General features: G+C 27.8%; 1 protein-coding gene across 6 annotated transcripts; it reads left to right on the top strand.

The window, feature by feature from the left end:
• The first annotated feature begins 1,702 nt into the window (after nucleotides 1–1,702).
• LOC145185196 (prolyl endopeptidase FAP-like) lies at nucleotides 1,703–26,516 on the top strand. Of its 6 annotated transcripts, none has more exons than XR_016455311.1 (28): nucleotides 1,703–1,788; nucleotides 4,021–4,184; nucleotides 4,779–4,829; nucleotides 6,310–6,456; nucleotides 10,660–10,758; nucleotides 11,371–11,462; nucleotides 11,755–11,829; nucleotides 12,286–12,338; nucleotides 14,327–14,423; nucleotides 14,639–14,762; nucleotides 16,397–16,557; nucleotides 18,129–18,232; nucleotides 18,725–18,848; nucleotides 20,612–20,653; nucleotides 22,722–22,832; nucleotides 23,049–23,160; nucleotides 23,247–23,347; nucleotides 23,669–23,963; nucleotides 24,156–24,180; nucleotides 24,262–24,362; nucleotides 24,595–24,660; nucleotides 24,749–24,803; nucleotides 24,899–24,998; nucleotides 25,198–25,262; nucleotides 25,443–25,515; nucleotides 25,681–25,754; nucleotides 25,961–26,110; nucleotides 26,192–26,516. XR_016455311.1 is itself a non-coding variant. In XM_090096828.1 (28 exons), exons 2-27 carry the CDS (start codon nucleotides 4,124–4,126, stop codon nucleotides 26,105–26,107), a joined length of 2,526 nt encoding a protein of 841 aa, XP_089952954.1. In that variant the 5' UTR covers nucleotides 1,710–1,788; nucleotides 4,021–4,123; the 3' UTR covers nucleotides 26,108–26,110; nucleotides 26,192–26,516. The 6 variants fall into 6 exon arrangements, 3 of the variants coding, with proteins under 3 accessions (XP_089952954.1, XP_089952955.1, XP_089952956.1); XM_090096828.1 differs by having other exon boundaries at nucleotides 1,710–1,788; nucleotides 23,049–23,131; XM_090096829.1 differs by lacking the exons at nucleotides 1,703–1,788; nucleotides 4,021–4,184 and adding an exon at nucleotides 4,471–4,551 and having other exon boundaries at nucleotides 23,049–23,131.
• Nucleotides 26,517–26,913: the final 397 nt, after the last annotated feature.

Genomic DNA, 26,913 nt, shown 5'->3' with positions numbered 1-26,913 from the left:
GCTACTTCTTGCGTAGTTTTTTTAATGTTTTTAAAAACCTTTGGATTGAATACGATAATTAATCCGAGATACCGGAAGATGAGATATCAGCTGTTTTTTTTACTAGACGTTATTCGTCAACACGAACCCCGTTTAAAATCGAATCTGTTCACAGCAACCAACATTTTGTGATAGTTGACGTGAACAAATTTGATATATCTGCAATTGAAAACGCCTCTAGTATCTCCTCTTTTTTTTTCTTTATAACTTTTTCATCTCTGTAAATCAGTCAAAATAGTTTTGATTGCGCCATTGTAATTTATCTTCTAAATTATTTTTTTTTCTTCAATTTTGTCCTCAGTTTCTTTATATTATCTTTAAGATCTGAAATCTCGTAATCTTCAGCCATCAGTAGTACACTAACATATGTTTACAATCTGGTTAGATTCCCTTATTCTATTTTTCTGCATTTCTAAAGAACCAAATTCTATTCATTTTTTCGTGGTTAAGAATATTTTCAACTATAGCTTTTCACTTATACATATTTAATGGAAGAATACTAAAGAAGTTATCATTCTTACTTGAGATTTGATTTAATACAATTGTGTCATTGGTTTAATGCAATTTAGCTTATTCTTATTAAGTTCGCAAAAATAAATTTTTTTATGGCTAAAATAAGCAGCGCCAGTTGAAAATACTGTGAAGTTTTTACGTCTTGAAGCGCTTTTTGTTTACATTTGTTTGAACAACTTTACTTCAAATCATCTAAGATGCCAGGAGAAATCGCTTGGGTCTTCTCTTCCATCGATACTTCAAAAAACAAATTTTTGTGCACTTTGAAACAACTTCTAAGCAATATTTCAATAAAAGCAATCAAATTTCAATCCTAAACTTGCATAGATACGGAAATCTGTGCTGTCCTTTGTTTTTCTTTATAAAAAAAGGTATATAAGGAAACAATCTCGATATTTTAAAGCAACGGTTTTTGAAATGACGATTTACGTGATACTTCGAGTTAACAGTCTCATACTATAACACATCTCCACTCATATTATATATTAGAACACGTGAAAAGTCTTAAATCATTTCACAGTAAAATCTATTTTCTTTTTGAATGATTTTTTTTTAAAGGGGGGAGGAGGGGAGTGTTAAATACATTTCCCCGTATTTTAATGATTTTCGCTTATTCCCTGTTATTCAGTATTACTTTTAAGAGAAAAGATTTGCAAAAAAAAAACATTTGTTAAGCTTCATCTAAGAAGTATACCTTGCTAAAAACGTTTAAACTATTTCCTTGATAAACTTAAATTATTTAATAAAAAACCTCCTTTACGCGTCATTTTACAAGTTAAGAGCCTCCTGTTTTTCGAAACATCGAAATTTTACCCCAATAGTTTTGAGCGACAATAGCTGTACTGCTTCAGTATATTTATTTAGGATGTTAAATTATTGTTTATAACTAGGGGTTGTAACTTGAGCTAACACTTTGCATAAAATACAATTTTTTTGAAAAAAATAAGAACATGATGGAGGTAATAAGAACATGATGGAAGTAATAAGAACATGGTGGAGATAATAAGAACATGATGGAAGTAATAAAACCATGATGGAAATCAGAGATAGCAAAAAAAATTTTAAATAAATAATGCAAAGATATACTCTTGGATAAGGAGTTATTTGTATTGATTATGCATATATAATAACAATTTTTTCATTACTATCTACAAGTTAACGAATTTTCCTTTTCTTCTTCTTCTTCTCTTTTTATTATTTGACAACCACAAAATAGTTTAGAGACTTTTAAGCCAAGTAAGTTTGGTTATCAAAATTATAGTTTAATAAAAGCCTCCAACATTTGTTGCTGGCTTCAGTGTCTTAAGTGTTGCCGAGAAAACGGAAACCGCATTTGATGTTGGTTCTATTTTTTGTTTGTTTGTTTTTGTTTTGTTTTTTTTTTCTAACTTTTTATTATGTTCAACATTATAAAAATCTTAAATTAAAATTAAAAATTTTTTTTGAAAAGAAAAGTTGATTAAGAGAAAACCAAAATCTCGAAAGAAAAAAAAATAAGAAAAAAGATAGGAAAATTATATATAAAAAAAAAAAAAAGAATAAGAAAGCCGTAAGAAAAAAAAAAAAAGAAAATTATAAGAAAATTATAAGAAAAACTATGAGAAAATGATAAGAAAAGTTATAAGAAAATGATAAGAAAAATTATAAGAAAATTGTAAGAAAAATTATAAAAAAAATTAGCTTTGAAGCATAAGAATAGTTTTGAATTATTTAAGATTTTAAAATTAAAATTTTTATAAAAATCCACGCTGAATAACCCAGGAATAACTCACGAAGGACTATTATAAAATGAATGACAGTTATCAAATAACCCAGGTAACTCAAGAATGAGTGTTATAAGATGAATGTTATAGCATGGTAGACTTGTGACTAACATAATTCTTAGAGTGTTTTACAAATGGAATACTTAAAATTCTTATAAATATAAAAATGTTCACTTTTAAATATATTGAAAAAATTTTTTTTCGGAAATAGAGAATCTTATTTTGAAACTAGAACAATATTTTTCTAAAAATATATCTGTTGAGGTTATATAGGTTGAAAGATCGAGTCAAAAACCTATTTAAACTTAAAACTTACTGCTGTTTGAAAAAAAAAAAAAAAAATACGCACACTTTAATGCAACATCATGTTATGAGATCATGTAAACAACTATGAAATATTATGTTAATTTATGCAACATATTATTTGTAAAATAAGTGTTGTAGAGTCTCAGCAGCGAACCGTCGATATGAAGTTTGATGTCCCGAACTAAACTCTATTTCCTCCAGTTTTTCGCAACTTATACTAAAAAACGTTACATCAAGATTTAACTATAATAATATCTTGAGAATAAAAGCTTGAGTGCTTTTGTTTTAATTTTGGTTATAAAGGTGGAAGGTGTGGTTTGCAATTTTTTTCAAATAGGCTTGTTTTTTGATGTTAGAATTCCTTTTCTTACTTTTTACAAACTGACAAAATTATACTTACACTACACTATAAGCTATACAAATTATTATGAAATTATACTTAATATATACTAGTTATTATATAAATATACTTAATTTATATTATAAAGAATATTAAAAGGTGATATGTTTTTCGTTTTTTTTAAAATAAAAACAAATTGGCTCATCCCTTTTTATTTTAAACATAACTTTTGACAAAACATTTGTAAAAATATGACAGTTGTTTTTTTTTTTTTTTTTTGTTTTTTTAATACTTTTTAGGTAAACTAAATTTCATCTATTTATTTTTTGAGTTGGAATCGTTTTACAAAAATTTGTTTATTTAGTTGATAATATATTTATTATTTTAAAATTTCATTTGTTTCTTTTAAAAAAAATTAAACTTTCTGTTTAAAAGATTTTTGTTTTGATTCCTAAAACGACAAAGAAAAAAACTTTTAATTCTATCGACGAACAAAGATAAATAATTTGCAAATTTCTTTTGAAGATTTAAAATGACGATAATTCTTTGCAAATTTTATACCCTCCAGGAGAACGCAAAATGACGGCTCGATAAACAAAATATAAGGGTTTATCAGCAATCGAAAATGATTATCGCTTGCATACGTTGTAGGACAATGTTATTTTTAGTATTCGAATCATCATTTTTGTTTAACCAGAAGCCTTCAATAATTAAATAGGTTAGAGATGTCATGAATAGTTAGTATATACCCTAAAGTTTCCGACTTACGTTTACGAAAATCTACGCTCGGTCAATCAGTGCAGGTTTTATTCAAGAAACCTGCACAGTTAGATCATCCACGCTCTTTTTAAACGCAAATCGCTTACTTATCAATCACTAGTTAAGGAATCACACAAAATCAGGCAACTGAGTTGTGATAAATACAACTCCGTTACTCATTTTTCTCGTCACTTTTGGCTGTTTTCGTAAAGCTCATTTTGCTCTCGCAAAAAAAAGATCGCTATCAATATAAATCAAATCTTTCAAACCATTTCTTTTCTTTTTTTTTTTTACTTCTAGAAATTCAAAACAAAAGTTTTAATAACTGAATCCGTGAATGTTTTGCAAGAAACCGTAAAGATTGCCGCTGTTTTTCCAACTCATAGTACAATCATTTAACAGGATGACAGAAAGAAGACACATACTTTGGTCTGAAATTAGCGATGAGATTGAACCAACTCACAGTAAGCGTATTTGAGTAAGATCAACTAGTATCTTGACTTAACGGAATAGCAGCAAATCTCACAATAAACAATAAATAAAAGTGTTAACAAAATTTTAAAGTTTTTTATGACCATATAGGGATTTATATGATTTTCACTAAAGATGATTTTTCAAATTCAAAACGTCATTACTCATTTTTTAGTTTTAATTTGGTAACAATAAAAACTCCCAGAGGACTTACCATCCATTCTGGGAACAAACGTTGCCATTGCAACATTTTACTATACTCTATAGTATTGTCGCCAATAACTATTTTAACCATACGAAAACTAGCTATAGAAGGAACTTTGAATTAAAAAATCTATTCTTTTTGTTCCTTAGGAAAATGTAAATTGCTCATATTTTTATATTTTTTCAAACCATAGTATGCTATTTAACGGCATTTACCGATATATTATCGATGTATTACCGATATATTATCAATGTATTATTAATAGCCAGTCGACGACATTGCACTTTAAATTTTCTTTATTTTTTTGTATTACATTAACTCTTTCTCTCGTTTATTTACTTTTGAAGATTTACTGATAAAAATAAAAAAACTTTTTTTACAGACGCGGAAAATATGGCTTCTACTGAGCAAAAAGACGAATCGTTGGTGTTTAGTAAGTCCATTTTGTTTTGTCTAATAAAAGAGTTTATGAATTGCAAGTTAAATCTAGCTTCGAGGGCAAGTTTTATTTTTTTATACAGATTTTTTAGGTAAAAAAATGTTTTGTTCCGTGGCAATGTAAGCAAACAGGGTGTAGGAACAATTTTATCTATCACACCGGGGGTTGTAATTCAACCCGGAATTTTTTTTTTTACACACAAAACTCTTGCTTTGGTTTCTTTGTCGCCGTCTTTCAAATTTTTAGCGGTTTTCAATATTTATCAAAATATTTTGTTTATTGAAAATTATAACTTAATCAAATTAAATATCCTCTCATTTCAAAATTTAACATTTAAACAAGAAGTAACAATTATTATAAACTAAATGCCTGATGTTCATTAATTGCCTGATGTTCGTTAATTGCTTGATGTTCGTTGAAAAAGCATTCGTTAAAAATGTTATGCGTTAAATTTATTTGGCAAAAAATCAGTTTTCTTTAACTTTGGATAATTTAAATGAAATGCAAAAGTATCATCATTTTACAAATAGCAATCAAATTAGGGTACAAATCAGTGTAGTGCACCACAAATCAAAGTTTGGCTTCCGTAACATACAAAAAAAAATCTGATCACGCGTCAAATATGATTAATTTCCTTAAGTTTAAAGACACTCGCAATTTTAAGGAGAACTTGAGGAGCTTTAGATAATGTCATTTTAAGGTCGTTTCTTTACGTCCATCAATCTCTTTTGAAAAGGATTATGTACCTTTGGTGTTTTCTAACTTAAGAATGAGCTTTAGAAGATTAGTAAACTGGAGATTGAAGCTGGACATTGGGGCCGAAATAAAATGAACTGTTGGTTGATGGTTTTTTTTTTTTTTTACCTTTGTCAAAAATTATGAAATTTAAAAAAACACATTCCAATATCTGAAGATTTCATGAAAATAAGATTGGTTCCAATTCAATGCTTTTTTTCATTTTTCGATCAAATAGTTTATTTAATTTTAACTTTGTGATGATATTGATTTATCAGCTTTGATACTTTTTTTATAAATGAAAATGGAAAATACAAAAGATTTTTTAGAAGAATAAAATATATATACTATGCTTAAAGATGTTTTTTTCCACTGTGTACATACAAAATACAATTTTAATCTTTCTTACTAGAAAATCTCTTTCAAGTGAGAAAAGCCACTACTTTCTCTGCAAACTTTTTATTATGTTCCAATCAGAATAGTGATGTTTTCAGCAAGTTGATTAAATATGTTTACACAAACATTCTATATTTACTTTCTTATCGAGTCAACCTGATGTATTTTCTTTAAATAAAAACGTATCAGAAAGAAAACTGAAAAAAGCCATGCAGGTCGAGCAAGGTAGATATCTGATGTTTAAAAAAACATCTATGCTTTAAAAAAATGTGTACTGCATTTATAAGCAAACAAACATAACTAATTAAAAGCATATATATATATATAATTACGTGTGTTTTAGAAAACTTCAACGTTAGAGGCAGAAAATTCAAGTTGTGGAGATCTGCCCGAAGATTATCAAGCCGTCAGAAGGTTTTTGTTGCAAGTCTTGTTGTAGTTATTTTGACAGGTGTTGTAGTCGCATCGGTTCTATTAACCAAGAGCCAAAGTAATTATTTTTATCTCTTCACTTTATTAATTTTTAATTTTCAATCTTTTGCTAAAATGTATTCCTTTCTATGGCTTTGAAATATTTCAGACATTAAGTAGAACAGCAGTTATAAAAACTTTTTTGACCAATCCAAATGGATCTGGTAAAAAACTCGCTTACTAAATTAAAATAAAAAAATGATTCGAATGAGTAAAACACCGAACGATAAACTGACGTGTTGAATAACGTTTGAAGGTGCATAACCTCCCTAACAAAATAGAAGTTATATGTAAATTCTAAAAGTCAAAGAATAAAGTAACAGTCAGTAAAATTTACACGGGCAGGGGAGGGGGGGGGGAACATTTAAAAATGTTCTGTTACTGACTTATTTTAAATATTTACTTGAGTTTACGCACCAAAAAATTATTCTAACAACGCTTTTTTTAACTTTGCTTAAGCAAAGATTTAAGAAGTTATTTTTAGGTGTCAGTTTTTTGATGTCTAATATACGACCTAAATATTATAACCATTCCAACAATCTTATCAATATCCTATGAATATTGATAACATTGCTGGTCTGTCTACCCAAATTCAAAAACTTTCACTTGAGATCTATGTTAAATATAACTTTTTCTAACGAGTACAAATATGGCTGTGTACGTTAAAAAGTCACGTTTAAAAGTAAGAAAAAAAAAATTCCGATGTAACGGAGAAAAGCTGTAACGTGACGGAGAAAATGTGATGAAAAATGAATGGTGGCGTGATGGAAAATATAAGGATTACTTTGTCGCTTTAATCAAAGATTGGAAATTTTTCAAAATGTTTGTATTTTATTTTTATTAAATACTTTTCCGTCAACATACTTATTCTTAATCAGTTTTTAAAATAGACACACTCCTATCTATTGTGATGTTTCTGTGGTAACCAAGACTTACGTGTTGTTTTTATTTATTTGCTTTAGACTTTCAATTACTATTATCTAGTTTGATATTTTTGTTTTAATTTAGTTTTATTATACTTTATTTTTGAGTTAATTTCAGAAGTATTTTGTTTTCAATTCTTTTTTTATTATTGTTGTTAATTTAAAATTATAAAATAACCAAATGAATGTGCTAGAAAGCATGAAATCTTTCAAGTGTGTTAAAAATAACCAACGATAGAAAAAAATGAATTATTTACGTGCTCATTTTGTAAAACTTTAATACATAATAATGTTTTATTGAACAATACTTATATAATAATAAAATAATATCTTATATAATAATAAATGAGCAAGTCTAATAATACTTTTAATAATATTTATATAGTAATATTTATATAGTAATATTTATATAGTAATATTTATATAGTAATATTTATATAGTAATATTTATATAGTAATATTTTTATAGTAATATTTGTATAGTAATATTTATATAGTAATATTTGTATAGTAATATTTATATAGTAATATTTATATAGTGATATTTATATAGTAATATTTATATAGTAATATAGTAAAATTTTATAATAAATTAGCTAGTCTAACAAGCTTTAAAATATTTTTAAAAAATAAGCAGAAGAATTGAAAAGACAAGAATTTTATTTAGAGTGGATAGATCTATGCTGAATTACCACTAACTGGGTATACTTGGGACAACAGAGATAACTTATGACGGAAGCGTTTACTTAGTTTTAGCAGCGTTTACTTTAGTTTTTGACAACTTATGACGGAATCGTTTACTTTAGTTTTTGACATCGCCGGCATTTAATAATTACTTAAATGAAATTATTAATTTAAATAAAAACACAAATAAACCCACCATTTTCAATTCCAGGGTTCTAAAAACTTGCTAAAGCTAATTCAACGTTTTTATCAAATGTTACACCTGTTATTCCATGCGTGACCCAGTTGATGGTATTTGGTTAAAAAAAGTATAAACTTTTCAAGGAGTTGCCACACAATAAGAGGTAGGCGCCCGTCGGCAAGCAAACTTTCTTGCTTGTCTACGATGGCGTCGGTACCTCAAGGATTTTTAACAAATTGTTTTTTTTAAGTCTTTTACCGAAGCAATCATAGTTACAAGTGATTTATAGATTTATGAAAAAGAAGATTTCCTTTGAGTTAAAATTACTTGCTTTCTTAAACTTAATTTTTGTTTAAAGACTATTTTTTAATGGGAAATTTAAATATTTTCTGATGATTAAAGTAGTTTGATGATTTACAATGACGTAGCAGCTTCTAAAAAGGTTTCTTTTGTATGCAGTTTCAATTGATATCAGTCTGTTGGCAGTGTCTCATATTTTCTATTGGCATTTATGCAGACTAGAGCGCACTATAGAATAATTTTTTTGTTTGTTTGTTCGCAGGGGCAATTATCTCAAAAAAAACATTTGATTATAAATAATGAAATGATGAATGATAAAAAGATGGGTGAATGCTACATAGCATTTTCTAGAATGCGCATAATATAAAGAGGAAATCCAAATAAAAAGGATTGGCCCCACTTCACCCCCAAAAAAAGGGCGGGGGGGGGGAGATAAGGAAGTAAAATGCAGAGATAAATCCCAGGAAGCAAAATTTTTAAAATGCAGCGGAAAATCAATTCGATTATCTGCTTGTTAAAATAGACCCAATAATCTCACTCATTTCCTTTAGAAATCTGAAGATTTTCTGCGGAAATGAGATCCTAAAGTTGTTTGTTGAAATTAAAATTAAAAGTAAAATTAATCTTTTTAAAATCTGAATTCTTTTTGTGAAGGATGGGAAACTTTATACCAATCTTGACCAGTTCTACCAAACAGACTTGAGTAAAAAAAAAAAATTCGCCGAGGAAGTTCGACGAGAAAAAATAAATTAGTCAGTGGAAAACCTCTTGAACTTCAAAGTGATGTTTATGTGAAGGGACTGCTTTAAATTTGTTTTCCCAAATGCAGAGTACGCATTAGGGGAAAAATTTATTAGTTTTGTGGGTTTTGATCCAATAAAGATAGCAGTTTAACGAATAATTGGTCAAAAATGACTTTTTTAAAAATATATTTAAAACGCTCAGGGAGGTCAGGAAAATTTGAATATTTTTAAAACTTTTTTTGGATTTGTCTTGTATATCAACGTAGAATGGGAAAATAAAGTGGCAAAGTTATAGTTTTTCCGACCCCTAAAAACGGACTGCCTAATGCGTCGTTCACTTCAAGCTTTTCTGACCTCACTCTTTTCCCCGTCTGTAAGCGAAAGATTGTATAGCAAGCTAGTTAATTACGTTTCACAATGGGCCAGGAGCGATTGAATTATTTGATGAGCCCTATTATTGAACTTGATTTAGCTAATAAAGTATCTAAGCCTAGATGGCTCGCAAAGTGTGTTTGTGTATTGATTTGTGTTTTCTTAAAAAAAAGGAAATAAAATAGGCTTAAAATATTCGTTTACCTTTTATGTGTTCGAGTCTTGAAATAAGAGAGGAGTTCAATAAATTTGCTGACAGGGGCATCACAAAAGCTCTCTGTAGGCATGCCTGAATCTACTCCTATAGAACAATTTTTCAAAATGGTTGAAAGAAGATTTTCTTACCATAGTTGAACTCCCCTACTGAAAACAAGTCTATGCTAAAAATTTCAATAATTTTTTGGCTTTTGCAATGATATTTCGACCTAAAAAATGTCTCTATCACTTCATAGTACATTAATCTTTTTTTACTTTTCAAATATTTATCGTCCCAACATTTATATTCAACTTATAAAAAATCTGTATTATAAATCTGTATTAACTAGCGGTTTATCATCAGAATTGTAATGAAATAATTTAACGATTTGAATTACTTGCCTTCCTATATAATATGAACACATGCTCTTTTGGCAACATATCCTTTAAAATTTGCGATAAATCCCGTAAACATTTCGCTAAGGTAACAAAAATAGTTAATAGGATTTGATTTTTCAAGATCTATAAACGTAAAAAAAAAATTATCATGGCTATCAAGATATTATAATAAAAAGTACCGAAAAATGCCAATTACAAATAAATGAATATGTATATATGTATGTATGTATGTATGTATGTATGTATGTATGTATGTATGTATGTATGTATGTATGTATGTATGTATGTATGTATGTATGTATGTATGTATGTATGTATGTATGTATGTATGTATATGTATGTATGTATGTATGTATGTTCTTATATGTATATAAGTATATTCTTTTGCTATGAATTTACTGTTAGTATTTGTATACAAAATTTAGATTATTCAACATTAGTAAATGCACCTTCAAAAATTGGTCTTGAGGATATTCTTGCTGGAAAATTTTCATTTAAAATCTTCAGTACTCAATGGATCTCTGGTATTTTTTTTGATTTCATTTTTTTTTTTTTTTTTTTTTTTTTTGATGTACAAAAATTTGATATTCAAGAGATAAAGATTCTTATAATTAAACAAGTGACTATTAATTCCAATTAAAAACTGAAATAACTGAATAATATTTTTTTAATACATATAAAACAAAAACCATGTTTGTGTCTATTATATAGTTGTTACATAATGTACAGGAATTGTAGCATTCACACATCTGTAATGTTAAAAGTAATCTGTAAACTGGATTATGCAATTCAGTATATGCTGTGAAACAAAACTTAATATTATAAATTTATTTCATATTATTTTATAAATATTATTACATATTTAAGAAATTTATTATATTAGATAAATTTATTTCATATTAATGTAATCTTATCTGGAGGTTATAAATTTTTTTCTTCTGGAGGCTACATAATTGTACAGCTCAAACCTTTGACTTAATTAGAATCTGGATTTTTATGAATTGTACCAAATCATGATGAGTATCAAAGTATTTTTGTGTGCTGTAACACCACAGCACCAATATATTATTGATTAAGCTTTCTAGGTCAAAAATAAAACATGCCTTTGTTTTTCAAGATACTTTTTTTTTATTTAGAAAATGAGTATTGGTATGAAGGTAATGAAGGAATAATGCGTTATAACATTCTGACTAATGTAAAGGATACAGTATTGTTAAAAGCAGAAATGGTTTGTATATAATATCTTATGGTTTATATTCTTGCATCAGTATATTAAATCAGTGATAAATGCACCAAACATTGCTATATATCTGTGCAACAGTTCATCTATGCAATAGTTGAACATGGCACTATATCTATGCAAAATTTGCCATTTCTGTACCAATATAATTGTAAATTACAAGGAATTGCTATGCAATGATAACATCATGATTAATTTTTTAATATTTAAAAGTCTTTTGTAAAATTCAGAAAAGAAAACTTCTACAAATTGATATAAATGCATTTGTTTTTTTATTTAGCATCAAGTAAGTTCCCATGTGAAACAGCTCTCTCCAGATAAAAGATATTTTCTTTTCTGCAATAACTCAAAATCGGTAAATTGGAATTTTTTTAAAAATCACTTATTTTTTGTTACTTTTTTAAAGTTAGGATCATTTTTTATTGTTCAGTGTTTACAGTGAGTTTGTTTTTTTACTAAAATATAGAATTAAGCTGTTCAGGCTAACTTTTTTGTTCACCCAAATTTTGATATTTTTAAGCCTTATGAATCTTTACAAAGGTATGCCATGTAGGCAAGACATTTTTCAGTTTTTTAAAGATATAGGAAAAGATAGCTTAGTTAAAATATGGAGATTTTTTTAAATTCATAGAATCAAATAGTTGACTATCTTTGGTAAGGTTTTTCTTAATACCAGTTTGGACAATAGCTGATGAATAAATTTGGTTTTAAGTTATGCATAATTATGCAAGCATATATTATTATACACCTTTTACTTAAATTAGAAATGAAAATATTTTTTATATGTGCAATTTAATTTCTAATATTTTAGTTGTACAGGCATTCCTTTTATGCTGATTACTATGTGAAAGATCTTCAAAAAAAGTATGTTTTTATTTTATTTTAAGTTTACGATATAGAAATAGCCCATGATTGAATATTTATTTCTTATAGCTTCTTAGGCAATATCAAAACACATAATTACAAAGTGTTCTTGACCAAATCCTCTCAGAATTTTTTTTTCTTAAATAATTTTGAATTGAAAGCTAACCCAACCCTGCCCTGAGCCCTAAAGTTTTCCTATATCTTTATTCTTTCAATAATTTTGTAAGATTATTGTGTTTTATTACTCTTCAAGAACCTTTTTCTAATTTTTATTGGTGTTTAAATTATTTTATATTGGGAAAAAAAGTTTCACTTGTTTATGATGCAGTTCAGAAGTTTTTTTTCTTTTTAAGTCTTTTTAAACTGAGTTGTATTTTTAAGATATTTGTAAGACCTATGAAAGAAGTTGATAAAAGGATATTTGTAAGATCTACGAAAGAAGTTGATAAGGATATTTGTAAGATCTGCGAAAGAAGTTGATAAGGATATTTGTAAGATCTACGAAAGAAGTTGGTAAGGATATTTGTAAGATCTACAAAAGAATATGATAAGGATATTTGTAAGATCTACAAAAGAAGTTGATAAGGATATTTGTAAGATCTACAAAAGAAGTTGATAAGGATATTTGTAAGATCTACAAAAGAAGTTGATAAGGATATTTGTAAGATCTACGAAAGAAGTTGATAAGGATATTAAGCTCACAGTTGAATGGAAAATGATGTTAGTACTAAGAGTATTAGTTTTTACAAGAGCAAAAAAATATTTATTGCATTGAAAAAAGAAAAATGAAGGAAAATAACTAGGCTTTTTGCACTTTAAATGTAATACTGTTTTATAATAATATAGTATTTAAAAAATGTGTTTAGGAAACAATAGGATGAAGTCGGTATTAGAATTGACAACTTTTTATTGGGAATCAGTTTTAAGACTAGAATGTCATTAATATAGTTACTATTAGCCACTATTACACACTAGTTACTATTAGCCACTATTACACATCAAGCTAGGGTTAGTTGAGCAGTTTGTGAAGAAAAATGCTGTTTTAATTTTTTATGAAAAATTAAAAACTATTTAATGACAAATAAAAATAGATGCAAAATATGTTTCTGAATGAATTAAAAAGAAAAAAATCTATTAGAAATACAAACATCTCTCTAATCCTTTGCTCTCAAATTGTAAAAAAAAAGGTTGGAATTTTGTCAAAGTTCATTTCATACTTAATCAAATAGAATACTTCCTTGAGAACCTTATTGCAGTTTGCAATAAGTAAGAAAAGGTTTTATAAAAAATAGATAAGAGAGTACCATGATGGCAGGTTATTGGCGGTGTTTGCTGAGATGTTTTAGCTCATTTTTTAACGGTTAAAAAAAGGAAAAATTCCCTTTTAACATTTATTTTTATTGTATTTATTGTTACTTTTAATTTTTTAAATCTTTTTCTTGTTTTATCTTCAGTTCTTTAGCATTCCACTTCAATTCAAATTTGTAAACTTTTAATCCAGTATTTGTTTCTTAATTACATACTAAATATAGAGCCTTAAGTAAGGATTTATAAATGTAAAATATTAAGTAGCAGCATAGAACAGAAGCTTGATGTGACCAAAACCAATATGGCATTTGAAATTTAGATTTAAAAATTTAAAAATCATGTGAAAATTTAAATTTCACAGTAAACCAATTCATCTTTAAACTTCACCTGAAACAAGTTTTTAGTTTAAATATGGCTGTTTTTTTGTTTTGTTTTTTTCTCTACCTTTAATGTGTTGTGATATGTTTTTAATTTACATTGCTTTTTTCTCTCAGTTTGTTTATAAAGAAGTTCTCTATTTTTCAGCATATTTTATGCATTTCTATGTAAACATTCCAAACCTTTGTGCTGCTAAAATGTTAGCATGGATAATAAAGATTATTTTAATCAAAAAACCTTGCCATCTATTTATGATTATAGTGTAAGTATCCTAATGCATAATTTGTTTTAATATCATCTAGCCTCACTATAAAGATTGATCCTCCTAGAGATAGCAAAAAACCCACAATAGATGCTCAAATACGATACTGTGGTTGGTCTACTAAGGGCAGTGCTTTGGTATAGTAATAAACCACTTTTATTTTTGAATTTGGATATAAACTTGTTATAAAATTTATTTATTTTGTTTTTGTTTATATGGTATATTTATTAGATAATTGTTATATGTATTTAGTAAATTTTTTTTCTAGAAAATCTTGAACATCATATTGCAAATCAAAGATAAATTGAAAAATAAAATTTCAAAGAATATTATATTTTCAATTACTCTTTAGGTGTTTGTTTATAATTGTGACATATATTACAAACCATCAATGGAAACAGATGACATTCATCGTATAACTGATAATGGTGTACCAGAAAAAGTTTTTAATGGGGTTCCTGATTGGGTTTATGAAGGTAAAATCTGAATGATTTATTATAAATTAACTTTAAACTTCTTTTTTTTTTACAATGAGATTCCATGTGATCATATTCAAGAGTTATAAGTTTAAGTTAAACATTTTCTGCTCAGTTTTTTGACTCATTTTTATTACAAAAAAAAAAAAAAAAAAAATGGAAATGAGTATGTTTATTGTTTTATGAAGATAAAAAACTTGGTATTTAAGAACTATCTCTTTAACAAATGAGCAATGAAAGTCTTTTCTCTATGCTATTAGGCAGCATAGAAATGTTATTTTGCCTTTTTTATGAATAAAGTAGTAACATCATGTCATCAAATCAAATAGCAACAAGAAATTCTAGTATTAACCAATATTTAGAAAACTTAAATCTATTCTTGCTTTCTATCTAAAATATAAAACTTCTGTACTCAACAGAGTAATTTTAAAGTTTCAAAAGGGAAAAACTATTACAAGAAAGAATGGTATGGGCAAAAAGACTTGCCCATGATATCCAGGAAAACCTGTAAAGTTGGTTCATGTATTCAAATAGAATCCTGAATTATCAGTCATAGATGTTGGTCAACTAGTAGGTTTTTCCTCTGCAACAGTTGGGTGATGTAAGAATACATATGATCTTAAATCCTTAAGGTTCTAAAATGCCCCAAACCACTTGGGCATAGTCATTGGAAAAGCCAGTAAACGCGCTAGGTTACTAGATGAATGACATCTCAAGAACTTAATTTCTTAATCCTTGATGACAAAAATGTACATCAAATCACTTTTAAAGCAGCTCCCAGGTAAAGGAATCTGTGTTGCAAAAACAAGGTTTAATGTGTTATTTGTTACAAGTAAAAATACCTTGCAAAATTCCTTCTCTGGCAGCCCATTTGTTCTTTGTGTCAGACAAGCCAACCATGGTGAGATTTACATTGAAGCCTCAAAGTACCAACGTTATCTAACCATTATTTGGCCAGATTTGGTAAACTGCTACTATACACAGTTGGGGATTGAATGGTTCCAACAAAACAATGTCTGGATGGTTTCTCAAGAAGCCAACCCTGCAAAGTGATCAGATCTGCATCCTATTGAACAATCCTGGACAATAGTGAAGGGGCATTTGCTGGGAAGTGGAAAATCTGCAAAAGACCTGTCACATTTTAAGAAATTGTAGGAAAGAGCTGGAAGTACCTCTCCACATTTTAAAGGGAAATCTGCAAAAGACCTGCCACATTTTAAAAAATTGTGGGATAGAGCTGGAAGTACCTTTCCAGATTTTAAGAAAAAGTGAAAAGGTACTTCCAGAGATGGTTGCCAGAATAATAGTGAAGGTTAAAAGGAAGATGGAAAAATTTGCCCAGACTGGGAAAGTTCAGAAAAATATTTTAGATAACTGCATAAAATGGTTTCAGTTAATGTTCTGTAATAAAAAATTTTTGATTATATCTTGTTTTTTTTTCTTATTTTAATAACTAACCATTATCCATTTTTTAATGAGACAGTTCTTATCATTCTTTTTTATTTAAAATATTGAATGCTAAATTAGTTTGTAATGTTTACTTTTTGAAAAACATTTAAATTAGTAATATTACATCATATATCATACATTATCATATATCATACATTATCATATTCTTTGTTTTTTTTTCTTAGAGGAAATACTTGGCTCAACACATGCACTGGAGTTCTCATCTGATGGAAAATATCTTGCTTATGTTAGTTTTAATGCATCTTCTGTTCCCTACTTTAAATTTTCAGTGTTTGGGAATCCAACAGAGTCTTATACAAGTGAACAGAATATTGCTTACCCTAAAGTATGTATAAGTATGATATATGATAAGTATGTATAAGTTTGATACAAGATTGATATATATATGTAAAGTTTTAAGAGCTGACTTGATGTCTTGGGTAATAACGTTTATAATAACAAACCTCTATCAGTTTTGTTGGTGTCAGAATGTTATAACAAACCAAAAATCCAAAAGGTTCTCTTTGAATTCTAAGTAAAACCAGGAATGGGGAATAAGGAGTAGAAGAGTCCAAGGTTTTTGGAAGAGTCATAATAGAGAGTAGAAAAAAAACAATCAGCTTTATTTATTTTTTTTAAATTACAAAATGATAAAAAAAAAATCAGCTGCATAGAAGTGCATTTAATTCAAATGTTATTGTGCTAATAAGTATGATGACTATTTGAATCACTAAATAATGTCTAATAATTTGTGTATATATAATTTTATTTTATTGACAAAAATCTGTAAATAAGTGAATAAAAAATTAAGTTTTTTTCATTCACTTATTTGCACACCGAGTAAAATTAAATGTGCATGAATTTAACATCACTAATTCCCATTCATAATTTCTTTGATTACGATGCCCAGTGAGGAAGCACCTATGAATACATCAAAGTAAAAAAAATCACAATACCTAAACTTGGCTGCACCAGGTTGGCCAGCCTGGTTAAAATCTTTTTTGGTTTATTATAGGCGTGAAAGTTCTTTTGAATGTAATCACTTTGCTTGGTAATTACCCAATTATCTGGTAATCAGTTGGTTGCTCAACTGTTGGGTCATGACTTTTGGCAAATAAAAGAATTAAAAAGAGTCAGGAGTCAAGAGTTAACTTTTTAAAATTGATTTAGGAGTTAGTTTTTTTTTTCAAACTCCCTCCCCCTCTCCCCCCTCTCCCCCCTCTCCCCATCTCTGCAGAAAAAAGCTTTTTAAAGTGTGTTTACATAGGTGATTTCGCTTGGCAATACCACCAAGCAAGCAATTTGGTCAGGATTAATCGTGTTGGAAATGTCAAAGATTATGAAAATTCCTATCCATGCTCTATTGAGATACCAGGTCACTTGGAGAAGTTCTAAGCTTTAACTCAGGCTTTAGAGCTGCAAAGTCATATGTTAAGAACTCAAAAAATTAAAAATAGTTTTTAAAATTGATAAATCTTCAGAAATTAACAGACATAATAGTATAATGTGAATTGGAGCTACAATAAACCACATGAAACAAGCAATTATTTGGGCATGTAAGCTCGTGAAGATTACAAAGATTTTGTTGAAAAGGATTATGAAACTTTTATTCTTGATTCTCTTTTTGAGATCTTAATTTTTATCTTTATATATATATATATATATATATATATATATATATATATATATATATATATATATATATATATATTAGCAATTCTAAAAAGAACAATAGTATTTTTGTTTTGAGTTATTGACATATTGAATTTTTATCTTTAATATATATATATATATATATATATATATATATATATATATATATATATATATATATATATATATATATATACATATACACACACACACACATTCACACACATATTAAAGAGCATGAAGATAGTTTTTACTTTTTTTTAGGCTGGCTATCCAAACCCATCTATAAAAATAAATATAGTGAGTTTAGATGACCTTCCTGTCATTAAAACAAATACTCTCACACATCCATACTCAAGTAATATTAGGTTAGCAATATTAAGATTTTTGTTATTCATGAGTAAAAATAAGAAAATGTGACATTTGAAATTTATTACTTGTAAGTTGAGGAAAAAGTTTGCTGTGCTGTGCTAAGTTAATGGTTTTTTATGCAGGAATTTATCTAAAAACAGCAACAACTAATTTTTAAAATAAAGATATTACTGTGCATGACCTTCTGCTAATAGTCTGCTAGTAATCATGTACAAGTATGTGTATATATAATAATATATACACATATAAATACACATATAAATATTGGATCTGCTAGGATTTAGTCCAAGTACAACTTCTTTGCCTTTGAATTGAAAAATTCTTGACAACATCATGACTCATCAAAAGACTTAAAGCACATTTTAACATAGCACACTAATCTTTTCCTCTACCTAAAATATATATACTTATGTATTTATAACAAGTGTATTAAATTATGTTAAACTTATCATGTCTGCATATTTATTTTGTTTAATAAAATTTTTCAGCGATTATTACTACTCATTGCTAGCATGGAATGGCCAACAAAATCTTTTTGTACAATGGATGAACAGAAAGCAAACCAAAATAATTTGTATGTTATACAAACCAGAAATCTCAAATGGCACAATTGTAAGTAATCGAGATCAAAGTTTTTAAAAACATTTTTTACAAATAAACATTTGTGTTAAAGAAAGAAGTTGTAAAATGAGGTACCACCTCAAACTTTGGAGAAGACAAAAGTGAATTTAAGCTCAGGGTTGTTATCAGCTTATTTTGAAGTTAAAAGAATATAATAGGTTTTTATGTTGTTCTTACATCTTCATCTTGCATTCGATCTAGCATCTTCATCTTCTGTCTTCATCTTGCATCTTTATCTTGCTGTAAGAATCAATCAACCTATAAATGTTTTATTCATTTTTAATTTCTGTTTGTTTATATATTCAATTGTTATGGAAACCTAAGTTATCTTGCTAATAAAATAGATATATCAAGAAACAGTATCAGAAAATTTGAGATGACAGTTGATGGAAAGCAGACAGGGAATGTTCTTCCTACAAATGTAATGATTCATCTCTCATCTCCTAGATAGACTCTTATGTTAGAACTTCTCAATACAATTTTGTCTAACTATTATTGTCAACCATCATTAAAGTGCATGTCCCTTTCTTTAGTGAAGTTTCCTACACTTTTTTCACTTTTTTTCACTTTTCTGTAAAAATTTCCCTGATTTTAATTGCTCAGTTCTTTGGGAGTTTTTCTCCTAACCCTGTGATGCAGCTTTTGTCGAAGCACTTCGATTACTTAAAGAATAATCATTTCTTCTCTGTCATAGTTTTCATACCTCGAAACTATTTTCTCTGATGAAATAATAATTAAAATGAATAAGCCTAAAGTTTTATAGAAATATTTTAGACATTAGTTGAGTATTATTTAATAAGAGTTTTTTTTATTTGTTAGATAAACATTAGATGATTAGCTAGTAATCGTTTAATATAAAATCAAGGAATATTATTAAATTACTATAGCTATATTTATATCTTATTTATTTATAGTTATATTTTGTAATAAATATAAGTTAATGAAAAAAATAGTATTTAATTTTTTTTTTGCTGTTGTTGTTGGATTTTAACATTTAAAATTGGTTTCGTAATTTCAATATGTAAACAGCATCCACAATTTGATGGTTCCATAGCTAAAATTTTCCTGGAGGCGTGATAGTTGAGAACATCAAAGCATGAAAATGTGCAAGAGAAACATCTTTGATGTTTTTATAAAATGCACAAAGATTTTACTCTTGCACATTTTTTTAGAAATGCAGATCTGCTAGTAAAGAATAATTGATGTGTTATGTGATGCTAAAAGAAAATAACTTGAAAAATCTAAAATTATTTGGGTAGTAGGTCTGTAATTAATCAGCCTAAATCATAAGCTATATAGGCTAATGATAACATATGTGTATATTCAATCAAAGAGTATACATATGTTATCAAGACAGCATTAATACTTAATATCAAGCCATCCTGGATTATTAAGTAATGTATTAATGCTGTCTTGTATAGGAGCTGAAAAATAAACTGAATGTTAAAGAAGCATGTTTGGGAAAGCTGTTGAATCAAGCGATAAGTAAATGATATAAAAATGTTAATCATTCTTTTGATGTCAATAAAGTTTGAAAGATTTTATTCAAAAGTTTTAAGAAAAAAGTAACATTAAAGAATTAAGAGTTCACATGAACTTTAGAAATAATCGAAAAGCTCTTTGAAACTGGTTGAAGACTATTCTAAAATTTAGAATGAAACAAGATAAGGCATTGATTGTATTTCACTCATTTATAAATCCAAATGTTTTATTTGCAACCATATATTTTGTTAATATGTTTAAGGTTATTTCAGGTTCATGAGCATGAAGTTGAAAATGGCTGGATTGATGATACTGTAAGCAAGTTATGAAATTTTTTTTTCTTATACTAAAGAATTAATTTATATTTATTATAAAGAAACAAATACTTACATATATATATATATATATATATATATATATATATATATATATATATATATATATATATATATATATATACTATAGCGGCATAAAGTAAGTATACACCATTGAGTTTTGCATACATTTATTATTTTAAGCAATTAAAAACACTGTAAATTGTTGCAAACACAATTTTTATTTATCAGAATTATCAAAAACAATACTCTGTATCAAGAACATGCAGTTTGATCAATATTTAGTATGGTAACCTCGCGCTTTAATAACATGTTTCATACGGTTTGGCATTGACTCAAACAGGCGAGTAATTGTAACATCATCAATATTGTTCCATGCATCTTGCAAAATTAACCAAAGACTATCCAAGTTAGATGGCCTCTTTCCTTCAATTTTCTTTGCCATAACGCTCCACAAATTTTCAATTGGATTCATGTCCGGGCTCTGAGCAGGTCAATCAAGTACTGCGACCTGATTACGCCAAAGAAAATCTGTGACAGTCTTGGCCTTGTGGCATGGTGCATTGTCATGCTGAAAGAAGAACGAGTTAAGTTGCCCAAACAGTGCACTAGCAGAAGGAAACATTGTGTTTTGTAGTACATCAATGTACTGGTGTTGGTTCATACTTCCAGTACATGGATAAAGGTGCCCAAGCCCATAGCCAGACATACACCCCCAAATCATTAAACTCTTTCCTCCATGCTTGACAGTTGGCACAATACAGTTTTTACTGAATTTTTCACCAACTCTTCTTTGCATAATTACTCGTTTGGAACTAAGGAACAACTCGAAAGAACTTTCATCACTGAACAGGACATGTTTCCAATTATCTACTGTCAAGTCTTTGTGTGCTTTGGCAAATGCCAATCGTCGACGAACGTTTGTAGCTGAAAGCAGTGGCTTCTTTGCAGCCACACATCCACGAAGACCTGCTTTCAGAAGGCGCTGATGTACAGTTCGAGTTGTCAGAGTAACCCCATGTTCTTCAGAAAGTTTTCGACCGAGTTGAGGGGCAGTGAGTCTACGATCCTGCAAGGACATTCGAACTAACACTCTGTCAGTGTGTGGAGTTGTTTTCTTTGGTCTTCCAGATCGCCTCTTATCAGCTGTTAAACTAGTTTCGATATGTTTATCTATTATTTTCTTAATACCCATTGGTGTTGCTTTAAGTTCTCTGGCTATTTTTCTTAAACTTGCACCTGTTTCTGCCAAGAACACTGGGCGAAGTCTTTCTTCTGTTGTCAGTCGACGATATTTGGGCATACCTTCAAATATAAAAATGAATAATTACACAAAATATATCAGACAAATGGCCAAATATGAATAATGAAAAACCAAAGACATTAATTAATCAGTATTAGCTTAAACTAACAAATTGTAACTAAAAATTCTCTAAAACCCAACATGCATCTCAACAATGGATAATAATAATTTATTAATGACTTGGCCTAAAGTCAAAACTGGTCAGAACCATTTTGAAAGTTTTTAGGACAATAAAAAAAAGTTATTTGTTAATTGTTATTAAAAACTTAATTATAATAACAATACTATAACATTGTAAAACAATTACTAACCTTGTCTTCAAAATTTGCACAATTAAACAATACAAAGTTAACTCTTTAAAGTTTAATTTTTAGTACACAACATGAGTCACACTTGCTATTGTAAACAGGAAGTGCAAAGAATATTGATTAAGTAAATTCACAGAATGCAATAATTGCTTCTATTATGTTTCTAAAAATAAGAAATACAACATTAAACTATTATTTTTATGATTTGGGTAGGGTGTATACTTACTTTCTGCCACAATAGTATATATATATATATATATATATATATATATATATATATATATATATATATATATATATATATATATATATATATATATATATATATATATATATATATATATATATATATATATATATATATATATATATATATATATATATATAAAATTGCTTTTTTAGTCTTTTTAAAAGTTCAATGTTTTTATTTTTTCAGTACCAAAGTCCTTACTTTTCAAAAGATGGGAGTTTTTACATTACAATGCTTCCAAAAGATGTTGCAATGGAAAATGGGAAATTTCGCCATATTGCTCAAATTCCCACAAACGTAAGCTGATTGAGACTTTTAAAGATTTGAAAACAAAATAAACTTATGTAAAACTTTATACTAAAGTTTGTTTTTACTTTAAAACATACAAAAAGATATAAAAAAAATTTATTAAAATTTTTACTTGTTTTGAAGAAAAATTATGTAAAGATAAGTTAACTAATTAACAAAGTTAATCAAATATCTGGTGTCAAAAAAATGTGATCAAACATTTAGGGATCAAAGACACATCTTTTTTTGACTGATGGTGGTTATATGGTAAAAGAGTTGGACTGCTATAATAAAGAGGAAGATATTGTGTATGAGAAACCTTCTTTGTCAAAAACAAGTATAATACTTATTTACAATACGAAAATATGATGGTTGTAATAAACGTTTGCTTCTTTTTTTATGTCGCTATATTATTCAATTAAGGTATTACCGCAGTGCTGAAAGTGCACCAACACAGTGTCATGTTTATAGCTATAGTATCAAAGCTAAAGAAAAACAATGCTTAACCTGCGGTCTAATAAAAGGTATGATATTAGTTAAGGGCTGAAAGAGTTGTATTTTGAAAGAATAAAGTCCATTCACAAAATCCAAAAAATACTCTTAAGTTATTACAAATGCTAATAACATTGTACTCCTGCATATTTTACACAAGTAGGTAACTGCTGCTGCTACTACTACTACTACTTCTATTATTGTTATTATCATTATTATTTTTGTTGTTGTTGTTATTATTATTATTATTGTTATTATTGCTATTATTATTATTATTATTGTTATTAATTTTTTTATTCTTATTGCATATTATTGTTAATACACTTGAAATATTAAAATTTTTCCTTTTATAGATGAAGAGACTGGTGCAAACTGTACATATTACTTACCACAGTTTAGTGCAAATTGTTCATGGGTTACATTAACCTGTCAAGGACCGTTTGTTCCTGTTACAATCATTTATAGCATAAAAACAAAAAAAGAAATATTAATGACAAACAATATCCATACCAGAAATATGTTAAAAAATTTCTCTATGCCAACAAGTCATTACTATACTATAAAATCAGATGGGTACGACATTCCTGTGCGTGAGATTCGACCATACAACTTTGATTCAAAGAAAAAATATGCTGTCTTGTTTGATGTGTCAGTTTGTTTTCTTTTTTTCTTTTTTTTTTTCTTCCATTTTTAAACTTTGCATACTAAAGTTGATGCATATAAAATGAAATTTTCTTATAAATTTATATAAAAACAAAGTCAATAAATCTTTAAGTACTTGTAAATACTTAAGTTTTTAAATAATTTGTTCTCTGCTATAAATATAAATTTCATTTATAGATATGGTGGACCCAATACACAAAGAGTAAGATTTATTGGAACTATTAGTTAAAAAATTCTTTTAAATGTTTTAAGGTGGTTAAACATTTTTTTTTTTTTCTTCTAGATTGATGACAGATTCAGAATAGGATTTACTACTATGTTTTCTTCACATGAGATTATTGTTGTAAATTTTGATGCCAGAGGATCCAGTTGTAAAGGATATTCGTAAGTCATATTATTACTATTATTATTGTTGTTGGTGTCATTGGTGTTGTTGTTGTTGTTGTTGTTGTTGTTTGGGTAATTGAGAAAAATAAATATGTAAGATTTAAATATTTTGCTAACTAACATAACAATGATACTTCTATTTATTTCAATTATTTATATATTATTTTTTTAACTTTTAATAATATAAAAAGTGCTACTATGATTTCTATTTATTTCATCCATTTTTAAGATATATGCATGCTGTATATAAAAATCTGGGTCACTATGAGACAGTGGATGCTCTGAACCTTGCCAAGTAAATCATTTTGATTTTTTGCTGCATTTTAAAAGTATTTCAAAAATTTATTTGATATTTTAATGAATTTTAACAAAACATTTCATAGATATTTACAAAAGCAAAGTTATGTTCGACCTGATCGCATTGCAATATGGGGCTGGGTATATTGAATTTTTTAAAAAAAAGTTTATTTCTTATTTTCATATATGAAAAGTTTGAAAGCTTCCTATTAGTGTTTTATTCCATTATTTTAAAGTCCTATGGCGGATTTTATGCAGCATCGGTATTAGCTGATTCAAAAGGAGTTATTAACACTGCTGTTTCAGTAGCACCAGTCACTGATTGGAGATACTACGGTAGAATTTTTAATTTTGAAATCACTTTTATAGGGAAAGAGCAGTGTGTGGTATTAGTAATCAATTTACGTACATGAGGGAGAGCAGTGTGTGGTATTAGTAATCAATTTATGTACATGAGGGAGAGCAGTGTGTGGTATTAGTAATCAATTTATGTACATGAGGGAGAAAAAATATGCGTATATATTATGTTTGCTAGATACTGTCTACACAGAACGTTACATGGGATTGCCAACTTTAGAAGATAATTTAAAGGGTTATGAGGTAAAATTAAGCTGTGTAAAATGTCAAATGTGTAAATGTCAACTCTTTATTTTCTCTTTTACATATAAAAATGACGACTGTTTTTGTTAGAATCTGTGCAAATTCTAGTTCTTATTATTTACATTTACCTACACTTATTATTATCTTTACAAAAATATATATATATTTTGTTCGTTTTAGTCTACGTCCCTGATTGCCAAGGTTTCCAATTTTACTGGCAAAAATTTTTTTTTGATTCATGGCACTGCTGATGGTAAAAGTTTGTTTCATTTTCAAAAAAATTTGTTCAGAAGAAAATCCAAGAAAGTTCCCTTGTCCCTTGTTTACACGACACTTAAAGCTTGTTCAATACAAACAAAATAGCAACGAATAAGAGTTGATAGCAATGACCTAATTTTACTTCTTTGTTTTTTATCAGATAATGTCCATTTCCAGAACTCAGCACAATTGGTGGCTGCTCTTATTAAAGAAAAAATTAAGTTTCAGTCTCAAGTAAGCGGTTTTGTCTCTAAACGTGTTTGAATAAGAGATAAATTACAACGCATGGGTTATAATTTCTCTCTTATTCAAACACTTTTAGAGACAACTTTCACTTTTTAATGCTTTTGCATGGAGGGGGGGGGGGGCGTTAAGTTTTTATCTCGTAAAGTACGTGACCTTACTATTTCGCTAATTGTTGAATTTTTTTTATTTATTAGTATTTCCCCGATCTCGACCATAGCATATCAAGTGGTGGCTACGTTAACTTGATTATCTGCGACTACTTGTTATTCCATTTAACAGGAGAAAACCTCGATACTGGTTTCGCCCGTTACAAGAATAAAAATTTATACACCCATTATTAAAAGGTACTTGTTATTACGTTTTCTATGGAATATATGTTTTGTTTGTTTTTTTTAATAAAATTTTTTTAATCTTTCATATTTAAGCAATTAAAATGCTGGCAATTGGATGGCAAGGTTATCATTAGTATTTTTTATAAATTAATGGCACACTTCTCGTGCGAAAACTGTTTGATAATCGTGCAAATGTGAAATGCTAAAAAAAAACAAAGATTTGCGTCGTTGAAACGAGAAGCAGGATTTCGTTGCATAGTTAAATATTTACATAACTGGAATTAAATTATATCTCACGTGTGTATATATTTTTAATTCATCGTGTATGATTTTTTTTTTTTTTGTGATGATTTTTAATTGTATAAACTCTAGAGATTTTTTCTAAATAGAAAAAGAAAGAAAAAAAAAAGTTGTAAAAGACATTTTTATTGTAATGGGTGTGTGGAGAAGAGCCGCCAATTATTATCGCCGGTGTGGCTACACAGCCTCGTCGATATTCATTGACAGCTGGTTTCAACATATAGCAGAAATTTATCTTAAGCACAATCTAAAAGCTGCTTCATGTTTTCAATTGAGTCTAATGTACAGTGTAAACAATGAAAAGTAGCAGTCATTGGTAGAAATGTCCTAAAAAATGAGCACCGACAAACGAAAAACAAATTTTGTGAGGCTTAAAGTAATTTTAAATAAAAAAAAAAAGTGTTTTTTAATTAAAATATTAGGAAATTGAATATGAAACTAATAAAGCTTTCTATATCGTTCCAATTGTCTGCGGTATATCTTAAATATTAAGATAAATTGAAAAAACTTTTCAG

The sequence above is a fragment of the Hydra viridissima genome, unplaced genomic scaffold (genome assembly GCF_058129835.1).
Source record: "Hydra viridissima isolate aposymbiotic clone 2 unplaced genomic scaffold, HvirCarnegie_v1 scaffold_9, whole genome shotgun sequence".
Taxonomy (NCBI): Eukaryota; Metazoa; Cnidaria; class Hydrozoa; order Anthoathecata; family Hydridae; genus Hydra; species Hydra viridissima.
This window is presented reverse-complemented; position numbering and strand designations above follow the sequence as displayed.

Bases quoted from the DNA above. Each gene is read 5' to 3' on its own strand.
- LOC145185196 (XM_090096828.1), top strand. From the start codon at position 4,124: ATGACAGAAAGAAGACACATACTTTGGTCTGAAATTAGCGATGAGATT. The intron at 4,185-4,778 runs GTAAGCGTATTT...CTTTTTTTACAG, and splicing joins TGAGATTGAACCAACTCACA to ACGCGGAAAATATGGCTTCT. The intron at 23,348-23,668 runs GTATGATATTAG...TTCCTTTTATAG, and splicing joins AACCTGCGGTCTAATAAAAG to ATGAAGAGACTGGTGCAAAC.